Source organism: Malaclemys terrapin, chromosome 4 (assembly GCF_027887155.1).
Source record: "Malaclemys terrapin pileata isolate rMalTer1 chromosome 4, rMalTer1.hap1, whole genome shotgun sequence".
Classification (NCBI taxonomy): Eukaryota; Metazoa; Chordata; order Testudines; family Emydidae; genus Malaclemys; species Malaclemys terrapin.
The window spans coordinates 6,258,038-6,270,806 of NC_071508.1; the positions used below are offsets into that span (position 1 = coordinate 6,258,038).

A 12,769-nucleotide genomic window follows, 5' to 3' on the forward strand; every position below is an offset into this window, starting at 1 on the left:
GCAGGGAACCTCTGTGCTGCAAGTGACCAAAGCACCCCCCACTACTGAGCAAACACCCCACTGCCGCTGAACCTCTCCTGCTTCATGCCCCCTCGCCCTCAGGTATTCTTCCCACACACACAAGACAGCCTCCTCGCTGCCTTCGCTGGGCTCCGTGGGCGGCAGCCTGGAATCCCCAAGCCATGATTAGGGAGTGCCAATAATAATGACCCCTAGCTTTCCATCCCTAGATCTCAGAGCTCCTCCCAGAGCAGGTCAGTATCACTATCCCCATTTCATGGAGTGGGGAACTGGCACAGGGAGGTGACGTAACTTGCCTAAGGTCACCCAGCAGGCCAGGGAACAGAACCCAGGTCTCCTGAGTCCCGGTCCGGTGCTCTATCTGCTGGGAGACGCTGCCTCTCCTGCTGATGCTCGCTGCCGGGATGAGAGTGGATGGTGGTGTGCCAGTAGCACATTGGTCCCTGCTCTCAGGATTGGAGAGAGCACAGAGAGGTGGAGACAGAGCGTGGGCCTGCTGCCGCGCCCACCTCCACGGCTTGGCCTGCACGCCGCCAGGGTAGGATCGGGATCCTGGTCTGAGCATCTGCCCTGTGGGCTGCAGGAAATGGGACTTACACACCAGGCACAGAAACATCCCTGTTATGATGTGTCTGCACCAGGGATATATCTACACCGCAAAAAATACCCACGGCGGCGAGTCTTAGAGCCCGGGTCAAGCATTTGGGTTTGTGCCACGGAGCAGTGTAGATGTTCCCGCTCGGGCTGGAGACGGGCTCCAAGACCCTCCCCCCTCGCCAGGTTTCACAGCCCCAGCTCCAGCCCATGTGGAAACATCTACACCGCTGTTTTTAGTCCCGAAGCGTGAGCCCCGCAAGCCCGAGTCAGGTGACCCAGGCTCTGAGATTCACTGCTGCGGGGCTTCTTCTTGCTGAGTAGACGTACGCTAAGAGCCCCGAGCCGAAGGGGCAGCATGGCTCCATGAAGGATTGTGTGTGGCCACGACTCACTGGAGCACTAGGTTCAGCACTGAGCAGCCGCCAGGCCTAAGGACCAGCCCCCAAAGATGGCCACATTGAGGCTTGGTCCACACTTTAAAGTTTCATGGGCGTAGCTACGGCAGTCAGCAGTGGGAGAAAACCACAGCCCTGCTCGACATAGCTGTGCCGACAACAGCAGCGACACCGAGGGAAGACGGCTTCTGCCGATACAGCTAATGTTGTTTGGGGAAGGGGTATTCCTGCACCGACAGAAAAACTCCTTCTGTCGGGGTAAGCTACACCTCCGTTAGGGGGCTACACTTGCATAGCTACGCTGGCATAGGTTCTAGTGTAGACATAGCCAAAGGGTATGTCCATACTGGAGCTGGAGGTGTAATTTCCACCCCGGATAGCGATACCCACGCTAGTGTGGATCACACCTCCAGCTCCTGTGTAGATGTACCCCAAGTTCCCACTGTTAGATCAGGCATGTCACGCAGGGCAGCTCTAAGCTGGGAACAAAAAGGTTAAGGAGAGTTCACTGGGAGGGCAGGGCTGGTTCACTGGAACTGGGTGTCCAAGAGCCGTGGTTGATGAAGGAGCAGAGGTGGTAAAGAACACCCGACGTGCCCATGGGAGCCATCGTGAGTGCCCGTGGGGACATCTGGCTGCTGCCCAATCTCTGCCTCTCTCCTAGGGGATGGTTAGAAAACCAGTAAGACACTTGGGCGCCGCTAACTGGAGGCTGCTGGGCAGTGACTGGTGGCCATTTCCTATCTCACAGATCCAGCAAGCCGCTTATGAGCTGAGATCTCCCGAATCTGCCTCCTGCTGCAGGACAACAGATCAGAATTCAACTCCTCGACAGAGACGCATCAGGCTGTGGGATCGCTCCTGTAGGGAAGGGGTGGGAGCCGCATTGCCAGGGACATTTGCCGCTAGAAAACATAGCACAGGGAACACTCCTATATTGGGACCTCTGGGTCTTTCCCACCCCAGCGGCGATCTGGGGATGAGGCGTGCTCTGGTAAAGTCAGCGTTCAGTCATTTATAGAGACCTCAGCCATTGAGATCCAGCCCATTCAAGTTTTACGGTTTGACCAATGATTTCCCAATTAACGCCCAGTTGGCTTCATTGGGTTTTGGATCTGGCCCTGGGTTATTTTCATGTCTCACGCGCTGGAGATGAGAATTGTGCAGATCTGTCACCTGAAGTGTAGAGCAAGATTTCCTGTGTGCAGCCAGAACGCCCGAGCGTTTCACGTGAAAACAGGGAGCTCTCGTCCCACTCTGTGTTGGAACCGGAGAGGAAACGACGCCTTGCAGCCAGTGTTCTCAGAGACCAGCCAGGCGTGGCTCAGTCCTGCCCCACAGCAGGCCTGAAAGGGGCTTTACAGACACCTGGATTCCACGCCCAGGTTATCAGTGTTGTCAGTACATGAGCACATACCTGGCTTTATGTGATAGACCACGGTTCCTTTCTCCTCCCCCACAATTAGTGGGGCCGGCTCTGTTCCTGTGGGCTGATAGAATGGCTCTGGTTCAGACGGCACCCACTCTGAGGAGACAGGGGAAATGGTTCCAGTTATTATTGCAGGGGTTTCAGATGGGAACCTGCCCCACAGGGTAAAGAAAAGCACTCTCCTGAAAAGAGCTCTGAAGTCCCTGTGCCATTAGTAATAGAGCGAAAGGCATGGCCCTCCCCACATGTTCATTCCCAGCCAGTGTCCTGTCTTCCACACCGACAAGCCGGGGAGCCTGTGATTTTTAATACTCCAGTGGGGGGAGGGGGGAACAGGAGGCTGACTGGGTAGAGGAAATCTGCTCTGAAGGGGAAGCACCTGGGCAGTGACAGAGCAGTCTGGTTTCAGACCCAGCCAGTCCCCTTTTGAAGATGTGACAGTCAATCGTTCTCCACAGAGTTTTAATGCAAATGCATGGAGTTAAGGGGGCAGCCCCACTGCCCTGTCCTGTCTGCTCGCACCTTTCCTGGGTGTCATCCCCCAGACTCACCTGTGGGAAAAGCAGGAAACGCCCATTTCAAGTCCCCCACAAGAACGGGAGACCCCCAAGGGCCAACAAATACTGGCTGGAAAGTTCTATGCAGAGTACGCCGCTTGGACTGCTGCGGAGGCAGAGAATTCTGGGTAATGCTGGGCCTTGGCCACGTCTCTCCCAAGTGCTGACCAGCCTCCCCGTGCCACAGAGCCCAGCTTAACCCAACATGAAACGATTCATCACACAGAGGGAGAAGTAGTCTGGTTTCTAGTGCCACGATTACTCCACTAGGCCCCACTGGCTGGCTGGGAGGCAGACACAGCACTCTGACCTCTGGGCACCACATTCCCTGGCAGGGACTGAAAAACGAAATGGAGCCAGAGGAGAGAAGTAAGAAAAAGATGAGCCGGCAAGGGGAGCTAAGCACATCCAAGGCAGGGGAGCGTTCAGTCTACAAGCCGCTGCTGGGTGGATCCATCCCGGAAAGAGGGATTCCGGAGAACAGGGAAGCTTGAGGAGCAAGGGCAGAAAGGGACACGCTGGACTGAATGTTGGGGCGATGACAGCGAGATGCACTAGGCCATGGAACCGTCTGTAAAGAGAACTGGGGGAGTCTCGGTGCTGGGGACTCTAACTAGACACAACGATGAGAGAGAAGCGACTGGATCTCTTGGCCAAAGCGCACCTGGACAGGTACAGGTTTTCAGCGAGGCTCTAGGGCTCTCTCAAGGGGGTGGAATTTTATTCTTCCCAAAGAAATTGAAGACTTGAGTGGGTGCCTTGTGGAACGAAGCCTGGCAGGTCTGTGCAATTCGCTGGGCAGGTTGCATGGGTTAATGTTACCTGGTTAGCCATTAACCCAATTGACGAGGCTCCCGTGGGCTCACCATTCAAGTGTGAAACCTCACTGCCGCCTGTCGGGGACCCTGTACATTGCCCCAGAAGCTCCCAGACCTCCCCGAGAGCTCCTGACCCACGGGCTTATGCGACAGGTGCAATCCCACTTGCCCATCCCGAGTCAAACCCCCAAAATCATGAGATTGGCTAAAAAATCATGACATTTGACAACCTCCTCCACTTGGGGCTCTTGTTATCTAACATCTGGTGTCAGCGCTGTCCGGGGTCACAGGCTAAAGCGTTTCTCTGCGACAATGAGGGCTACGAGCTCCTTTATTAAAACGACTGCTGAGCTTCTCATGCAGTCACGTGATTCCAGGAGCTGGAGCTTTAGGAAAGACACATTCCATTGCAGGAGCTGGTAACATTGCTAGCGCCGGACCCTGACAGGCTGGGGAGCTCCCGGCAGCCCCACATGGGACTGGGGCAGTGACACACATGGGGCTCTGGTTACCAATGCCCTGACGGGCTGGGGAGCTCCCAGCAGCCCCACACAGGACAGGGGCAGTGACACACACGGGGCTCCAGTTACCGATGCCCTGACAGGCTGGGGAGCTCCCAGCAGCCCCACACGGGACAGGGGCAGTGACACACACAGAGCTCTGGTTACCGATGCCCTGACGGGCTGGGGAGCTCCCAGCAGCCCCACACGGGACAGGGGCAGTGACACACACAGAGCTCTGGTTACCGATGCCCTGATGGGCTGGGGAGCTCCCAGCAGCCCCACACGGGACAGGGGCAGTGACACACACGGAGCTCTGGTTACCGATGCCCTGACGGGCTGGGGAGCTCCCGGCAGCCCCACACGGGACAGGGGCAGTGACACACACGGGGCTCCGGTTACCGATGTGCTGGATTTGCTCCTTGATGACTTCGCACTCCACTGGCCAGCGTGGGGCCTGCAGGGGGCCTCTCGAGGTGGGCACAGCAAAGAGACCCCGTGGCTCCCGCAGGCGTGGGACCCCAGGGCCCTCAAGGTGATTGAACAGAAGCTGTTTGCTCTTGAGAAGTGCGGCCTCCAGCATGAGAGAACCTGCAAAGAGAACAGGCACAGGCACTAGGGACTCCGCAGAACGGTGCGTGGCCGGACGCCCCGATTTCACGGTGCACACACACAGCAGAGCCTCGGCCCTGGCACCGCTAGCAAAAGGCTCGTGCAGGGGACACAAACATACCTGGCACCCGTGTCTCAGCAGCAGCAGACCCTGCCAACCAGGCGGAGGTACAGTACCTGCCACGGCCAGTGGGCTACAGAAATAAGCACTCCCGGGGACATGCCGCCTAGGGCAACGCAACCAGTGGGCTAGGAGAACTGGTACCAGCTGCTCTTCAGCTGTGGCTCTGTGATTCAGGGCCACTCGGCCACAGGACACACCAGAGTTGCATGGGGGCAGCTGTGGCTTGGCTACTTGCGGAAGGTCTCTCAGGGAGTGTATCCCAACGGAGGATTAAGCCCGCTGGCGCATCCCTCTGCCTGCCCGGCCCCAGGGACGCCCTTCTCCCTTCCTAGGGCTTGGGGGAGCCGGCTGGCCTGAGTCTGCAGAGCCGCCTGCACCAGCAGAGCCCCCTGGCATACATTCACAAAGGGTTTGCCCCCCGTACAGCCATTGTGCTCTATGCTTTGGGGGGCAGTAGCTCCCAGGGGCCCAGCCACAGCCTGGCACCTCATTGTGCTGGCTACTGTGCAGACACAGCGCAGTCCCGTGTCACAGAGCCGTGTAGGCACAATACCACACTGCAGCCAGCGGCCGACTCCCAAGCCCAGCGCTGGGCGCATTAGTAGTGTCGCCACCGAGTATCCACTTTAATCTATTGTATTTTTAATGAACTTTCTATTAACAGGATCTCCAAAGCAGCTTTGCCTTTGGGGCGTTAAGCCAGACGGCCCTCCCTGCCCCCAGTCCAGCCACAAGGTGACAGCCCGGCCAGTTCCCACTGTGTGTTGCGAGGCCCTCACCGACAGGGAGGGAGTGTGAGCACGAGATGTGGGAATGAGCAGGGCACAATGACACTGTTATCGGCCTAAAGGCAATGGGCTCAAGGCATGCCAGGGGGAGTGGCAAGGCCTTACCTGCCAGAGAGCCATCTGCAACCCACTGGCCGTTTCCCCAGGGTAGGGCTGGAGGGAGGCTGCTTTTGTGGGAGCAAGTGGCCTTGCAGTTTAAGACAGAGGCTCCCAGACGTGAACCCAAGGCTAGGCCTGGCTACCCTCACCCAGGACCAGACTATGCAGCTGGGGTACAAACCCCAACTGGATCCTGCTCCCTGAAAAAGAGCTCTGGGAGGGACAGTGGAGCATTGCTGGCTCCAATGGCAACCCGAACAAGCCAGGTGAGTGAGGAAGAAGTGGGCTCCTGGTTGGGTCATTCTGACAACAACCAAACCACTGATTCCCCCCCTTTCCCTTGGCCAGTCCCGGAAAGGACAGACAGACAGCACAGGGCAGCCAACTGAGCAGGGGACGACACCCACTAGCATGAGCTACAGAACCAGAGAACAGTGCCTGTCTGCTCAGACTGCAGTTCTGATGGGCTGCGTAGCTCCACAGGCCAAGCCAGCCGCAGAACAGCGTCTTTTCCCAAAGGGGTTTCTTTTTACGTTTGGAGTCTTTTCTAGGATAACTGTGGGGATGCCTGCAACGAACTGTTTTTACCTAACTTTCCCGCGTGCGTGTGTGTGTGAAGTAATCGCACCATGCTGCCAAGTCCATATTAGAAAGTCATCACACCTGGATTTACCTAACTCCTAAGCAAGCTGACCCAGATCTCACTGTGCCGCCCTGGCTCTGTGCAGGTGTTAGCGAAAACCACTCTGCCCGAGAGGGGAACCTGGGGGCTGGCCCCATCGCACTGACAGGAAGTGGAGAGATTAGTTGAGCAAACCATTGCATTCTTAGTGCTTCAAAGAGAGGCAGTAGAATTTCTAGGGCTAAGAAGGAGGCTGCCCTATGCCGGAGAGTCCAAGGGTCTGTGGATAAGGGTTTGTGGATAAGGCTGTGTTCGGCGGGTTGCATGATGTGACTGACTGCGATCATGCAAGGATTTGATCAATTGTTGATCTCAATCTATTTTCGTGTCACAGTTATTCATTCCCACTTATGCTATTGGTAGTTCCTTGATGAAGCCATCACATCCCCACTGGAACCCCCATTGGATTGCTGCATTGGTGAGCATTGCAGGGAAGTACAGCAAATTCATTAGCTTTACGTTTTCTTGTTTGTGTTCTCAGTAAAATTCATAAAAAGGACAGAGGATTGGTTTTCTCTCAGTGAATGGCTGGGAGGCCCAAACAACCTATAAAGGTGTCTGAGTCACTAACCTGCACCAGAATTAAACCCCATTACCGCTACACAATATACAGTAGCCATTCTTTGCCAAACCTCCTAAATAGGGTAGACAAGATTTCACAGCCTTGATCAATCTACAGGGAAAAGACAGGCAGAAAACACTGGGTCTTCTTTATGACCTGCCCAAGCATGGGCCTCTGCCACTGCCCCCACCTTTGCAGATCCCCTTTATAAAGAATCCCTCACTAGAAAAGGGGACAGTGCAATACTGGGGTGAGATCTGGACCTCCCCAACTCTGGATTTTATACAATTTATTCTCCATGCTCCTGGGGCAACCATCCACCTCCCCAGCTGTCCACTAACAGGCCATTCCCTCGCAGCTCGGATAGACACTGTGTTGCAACAAATCCCATATCTGGGGAGGTTTCTCCCAGCTCTTCAGGGAACACCAATTGCTCTTCCCCAGATGCATGGTCTTGCAAAGCTTTCAAATAGCGCTAGCTCACTCTGATGTCATCTGTTCCTTTACCTAGCCAAGGTGCAATCCCCAGCAGTGTGTTCTATGAAGTGATGTTCATAACCTCTGGGTGAGGGTTGCTCTATGGTTCCCCAGCTAGCCCACTAACATGGGTGTTTACAGCTCACCGTTTGCTGTGGACCCGATCCTCCCCCTCCGTCCCGCCCCTGCTGTCTCTTTCCAACCTAACCAGCCCCTGAGTTGCAGAGAGCGGCTGAACTGAGCCACTGGTTGTCATGGCCAAAGGAAACCCAGCTCCTCACGCTGAGTAGCTCACTCACAGATCAGCTGCTTCTTCTTATCCTGAAGGGAATCGCGGTTGGATCCTCCACTCTCCTGCTCCAGCAGAGAGTCTGAGCTCTTTGGCCTGTGCTCTCGTGGCACGAGGGAGCTGCTTTCTGCAATTTTCTCCTCATCTAGGAAGGGATGTTGCTGTCAGTGCTGGGGACGCTCCATTTCTTGGGACATTTAAAGCTAGCCTGGCCACCGTGCTGTAGGGAATGATGCAGCACTGCTCCTGGAGGGTGGGCCAGATGGCACCCAGCAGGTCTTCCCACCTACAGCTACCCTGCTTCTGAGCACTAGGGAAAGAAGGGCTAGTGGCTGTAGGATCCTCTCAGGGGATCTCAGTCATTTAACATGAAAAGGCTAGCCAGCTGCCGGGTGCCGGAGGAGGCACTCTGCCCCACTGAGAACAAGTCCCTGGTCCCATGGTTCCCTATAGGCCCAGAAAGAGCCTGCAGTTACTAGAAGCTTGAATACTAGCCAAGGCATATTCTGGCAATACAGGGAGCTATGTGATCAGAGACTCAGTCTTGTCTCAGGAGCAGAGGACTGGGTTCGTATCCCATCAGGGTGCAGTCTTCGCTCCAGAGCTGCCAACCTTCAAGCGAGACAGTAGGGACACAGCCCACTCCACAGTCACATGAGTCTGCCTGCTCCAGCACCAGCCTACCAGAGAGGTTAAAGGCAAAAAGGACCGCGCTGCACTGGTCTCCTTCTAACAGCACTCTGCCCAGACAGTATCACACACTGCGGCCCTGGGCACTCAGCCAGCCGCCTGTTCTCCTTTGGCGGGGGGGGGGGGTCCGTACAGTGACGGGGGAGGGAAAACCTTTGTAAACTGCCTAGCCCTTCAGTTGACAGTGTCCCATTCCCACAGCTGTCCCGGCATGCTGTGCCCAGCGCAGGATGGCAGTCTAGAGGGAAGGGGGGTGAAGCCCAGAGGCATCCAGTGGGCTCTGAGTCACTGTTTGCTGACCAGTGAAATGTCCTGGGCTGGTGAACAGCAAGCTGCCCCAGCTGCTCTTACCTCTGAAGTAGCCATAGTACTGGAGATGGTGATGCATGAAGCTCTCATAGGGGTCTGCGAGCAGCTGGGGAAGGAAAGGGAAGGGAAAGTGAGAACCAGGCCCCCATGCCTATAGATACCAGCACACAGGAATTTAATGAACAAACAGGTCAGAGTGCACACGGCCAATCCCTTCTAGGCACAGTCCCCCAGTGCCTGCCCCTTGACCTGTGCCCGTCCACCCCTGATGCCACCCCTTTTGCCTGGGGCCCCCACTGCTCCGCTCTCCTTGTTGTAGTTCCCAATGGCATGGCCCCATAGGCTGGAAGGATCCCACTCTCCCCCCTAGGCCCAGTTCAGCAGGGCTGGGCTCTGCACTAACCTCAGGGGTTGGCTCCTGGGCTGGACTCATGACAGGCAGCGGTGACAACTCTGACAGACACTAGGGGGAAGCACAGACACCAGTCACCAAGGGGGCTGGAAGGGACCTGAAAGCCCCAGTCCCTGACCAGACACACACCAGGCCTCCCATTCTACCCCTCTCTCCCTCACTCCATGAGGTGAAACCCAACTCTGCACTATCCCACCCGCCCTGTCCCTCACCAGCTCTCTAGACCCTGAGAAACCCTCCCAACCCAGGATCCAGGGCAGAATCCTCAGAGTGGAGGGCTGGTTCCCAGAGATAGGGTGTATCTGCCAGGTTATCAATGACATACACAGCCCACGCCGCTCATCCGGCCAACACCTGCCCCACAGGGCTCTGTGCTCCAGGGGCCCCAGCATCTCTCCTCTGCACCCCCAGCACCGCTCATCATGGTCATCGCCTGCCCCACGGGGCTCTGTGCTCCAGGGACCCCAGCACCTCCGCTCTGCACCCCCAGCACCGCTCATCCGGCCAACACCTGCCCCACAGGGCTCTGTGCTCCAGGGACCCCAGCACCTCCGCTCTGCACCCCCAGCACCGCTCATCCGGCCAACACCTGCCCCACAGGGCTCTGTGCTCCAGGGACCCCAGCACCTCCGCTCTGCACCCCCAGCACCGCTCATCCGGCCAACACCTGCCCCACCGGGCTCTGTGCTCCAGGGGCCCCAGCACCTCCGCTCTGCACCCCCAGCACCGCTCATCATGGTCATCGCCTGCCCCACGGGGCTCTGTGCTCCAGGGGCCCCAGCACCTTCGCTCTGCACCCCCAGCACCGCTCATCCGGCCAACACCTGCCCCACAGGGTTCTGTGCTCCAGGGGCCCCAGCACCTCCGCTCTGCACCCCCAGCACCGCTCATCCGGCCAACACCTGCCCCACAGGGTTCTGTGCTCCAGGGGCCCCAGCACCTCCGCTCTGCACCCCCAGCACCGCTCATCCGGCCAACACCTGCCCCACAGGGTTCTGTGCTCCAGGGGCCCCAGCACCTCCGCTCTGCACCCCCAGCACCGCTCATCCGGCCAACACCTGCCCCACAGGGTTCTGTGCTCCAGGGGCCCCAGCACCTCCGCTCTGCACCCCCAGCACCGCTCATCCGGCCAACACCTGCCCCACAGGGCTCTGTGCTCCAGGGGCCCCAGCACCTCCACTCTGCACCCCCAGCACCGCTTATCACAGCCATCACCTGCCCTATGGGGCTGTGTGAACCCAGTGCCCGCTCGGTACAGGGCTGCTCCCCAGGCAGCTGACGGTGCGGAGCCAGAGCTGCACTGGAATCACAGGCCATGGATCCTGAGGCAGGCAGACGGCAAATGGAAAACAGCACAAACGGCTGTAGGAACACGCCCCCCTTCAAGCCTTGTAGCCCATACTCCCCCCCCCCGAGCTCCCCCTGCTCTAGAACCCAGCCTGCCCCCAAACTCCCCCTGCTCTAGAACCCAGCCTGCCCCCAAACTCCCCCTGCTCTAGAGCCCAGACTGCCCCCAAACTCCCCCTGCTCTAGAGCCCAGACTGCCCCCAAACTCCTCCTGCTCTAGAACCCAGACTGCCCCCAAACTCCCTCTGCTCTAGAACCCAGCCTGCCCCCAAACTCCCTCTGCTCTAGAGCCTGGACCCCCCCGAGCTCCCCCTGCTCTAGAGCCCAGCCTCCCCCAGTCTAGAGTCCAGATTCCCCCCCAGCTCCCCCAGGTCTAGAGCCCAGACCCCCCACCCCGAGCTCCCCCTGCTCTAGAGCCAAACCCCCCCCGCGCCCCTCACCGCAGCCTCCCCTCATGCCGGGACGCGGTAACCCAGCAACAGGCAGTGGGCGTGGCTCCGGGGAAAAGCTCTCTCCTCATTGGTCCATCCGTGTGGCCCGGTAAGAGCCAATGGCGGAGCCGGGCGAAATCAAAGCCTCCCTCCGCGCTCCTGGGCTCGCTCAGCGCCGGCCCCGCCCCCCGGCCTGGGGAGCCCCCCCTCCCCTTATATACCCGCTGGGCGGGGCCTGCGCCGTGTCTGTGTCTGAGTCTGTGTCTGTATGGACCGGCCATGCTGCCCCCTAGCCCCGCACCCGTGTGCGTGGAGAGACTGGGCCCTACTGCCCCCACCCCCTGCACCTTTGTGTATGGACCGAGTCCTACTGCCCCCTAGCCCCACACCCGTGTGGGTGGAGAGACTGGGCCCTACTGCCCCCACCCCCTGCACCTTTGTGTATGGACCGAGTCCTACCGCCCCATAGACCCACACCCGTGTGAGTGGAGAGACTGGGCCCTACTGCCCCCACCCCCTGCACCTTTGTGTATGGACCGAGTCCTACTGCCCCATAGACCCACACCTGTGTGTGTGTAGAGACTGGGCCCTACTGCCCCCACCCCCTGCACATTTGTGTATGGACCGAGTCCTACTGCCCCCTAGCCCCACACCCATGTGGGTGGAGAGACTGGGCCCTACTGCCCCCACCCCCTGCACCTTTGTGTATGGACCGAGTCCTACTGCCCCCTAGCCCCACACCCGTGTGAGTGGAGAGACTGGGCCCTACTGCCCCCACCCCCTGCACCTTTGTGTATGGACCCAGTCCTACTGCCCCATAGACCCACACCCGTGTGCATGTAGAGACTGGGGCCTACTGCCCCCATTGCCCAGGGACCTGCACATGTGATTCTGGGTGGACTGGGCTGCTGGTATTAATTTAGGTGGACTATAGAGGCTAAAGGTGTTAATATCATCAAGTCCATAATCATCGTTAAACATGCAAAGCTGGGGATACAGAGACTTCAGCCTGCTTAGCACGCTGGTGCACAGTATTAAAAATCCTGTAAACTTCAATAAAAAGACGACAGAAAAGGAAAATCATGTAAAGCCTTTACAATGTGAAGTGTTAAATAAGGCTTTTATTTTCACCAGCCTTCCTCCCTTCCCCTTGAACTGCACAGTTTTCAGAAGGAAAAGCCCTAAAGACAGCCAAACCTGCCCTTTTGGGGAAAAGAGAAGGAGCTGGTTGAGGGGCTAGAGCTGTGAGCACAGCTGCTGTTAAAGTCCAGCCTCAGAAGGCAAAGCCCCCATCACTTGACAGTCTCTTAGATGGAAACAAACGTGGTAAAAACAGTCATCCCAGGTGGTGTTTGGGATTCAGCTGGAGCCGGTACCGATGGCGATAGCGTCTGGGCCCCTCTCTCTGGCTGGGTCTGGTCAGGGCACCTCTCCAGCTCAGGATGACAAAGGTCCCTGCTGGGGACCGGGGGAGCCATGATGGTGAAGCTCACTCCAGCAGCCTCTATTGGGTTTTTTGTTCGTTTCCCACAAAATCTTTAAGGACCCAACAAGGCAGTGATAGGTAAACTAGCCCATCCCCTCATTATTTTGTCCACCAATTAAGCTTAATATCCAACATACCAATTTG

General features: G+C 57.7%; 1 protein-coding gene across 3 annotated transcripts in view; it reads right to left on the reverse strand.

Moving 5' to 3' along the window:
* AGBL2 (AGBL carboxypeptidase 2) overlaps window positions 1-9,423 on the reverse strand; it is a 54,615-nt gene extending 45,192 nt beyond the window's left edge. For all 3 annotated transcript variants that reach the window (XM_054027733.1, XM_054027734.1, XM_054027735.1), the window contains exons 1-5: window positions 9,353-9,423; window positions 8,992-9,055; window positions 7,961-8,095; window positions 4,720-4,908; window positions 2,431-2,538 (exon numbers count right to left, since the gene is read on the reverse strand). In XM_054027733.1, coding sequence (XP_053883708.1) covers window positions 2,431-2,538; window positions 4,720-4,908; window positions 7,961-8,095; window positions 8,992-9,055; window positions 9,353-9,382 — 526 coding nt within the window. In that variant the 5' untranslated portion in view covers window positions 9,383-9,423. The remainder of the gene's footprint in view (window positions 1-2,430; window positions 2,539-4,719; window positions 4,909-7,960; window positions 8,096-8,991; window positions 9,056-9,352) is intronic.
* Window positions 9,424-12,769: the final 3,346 nt, after the last annotated feature.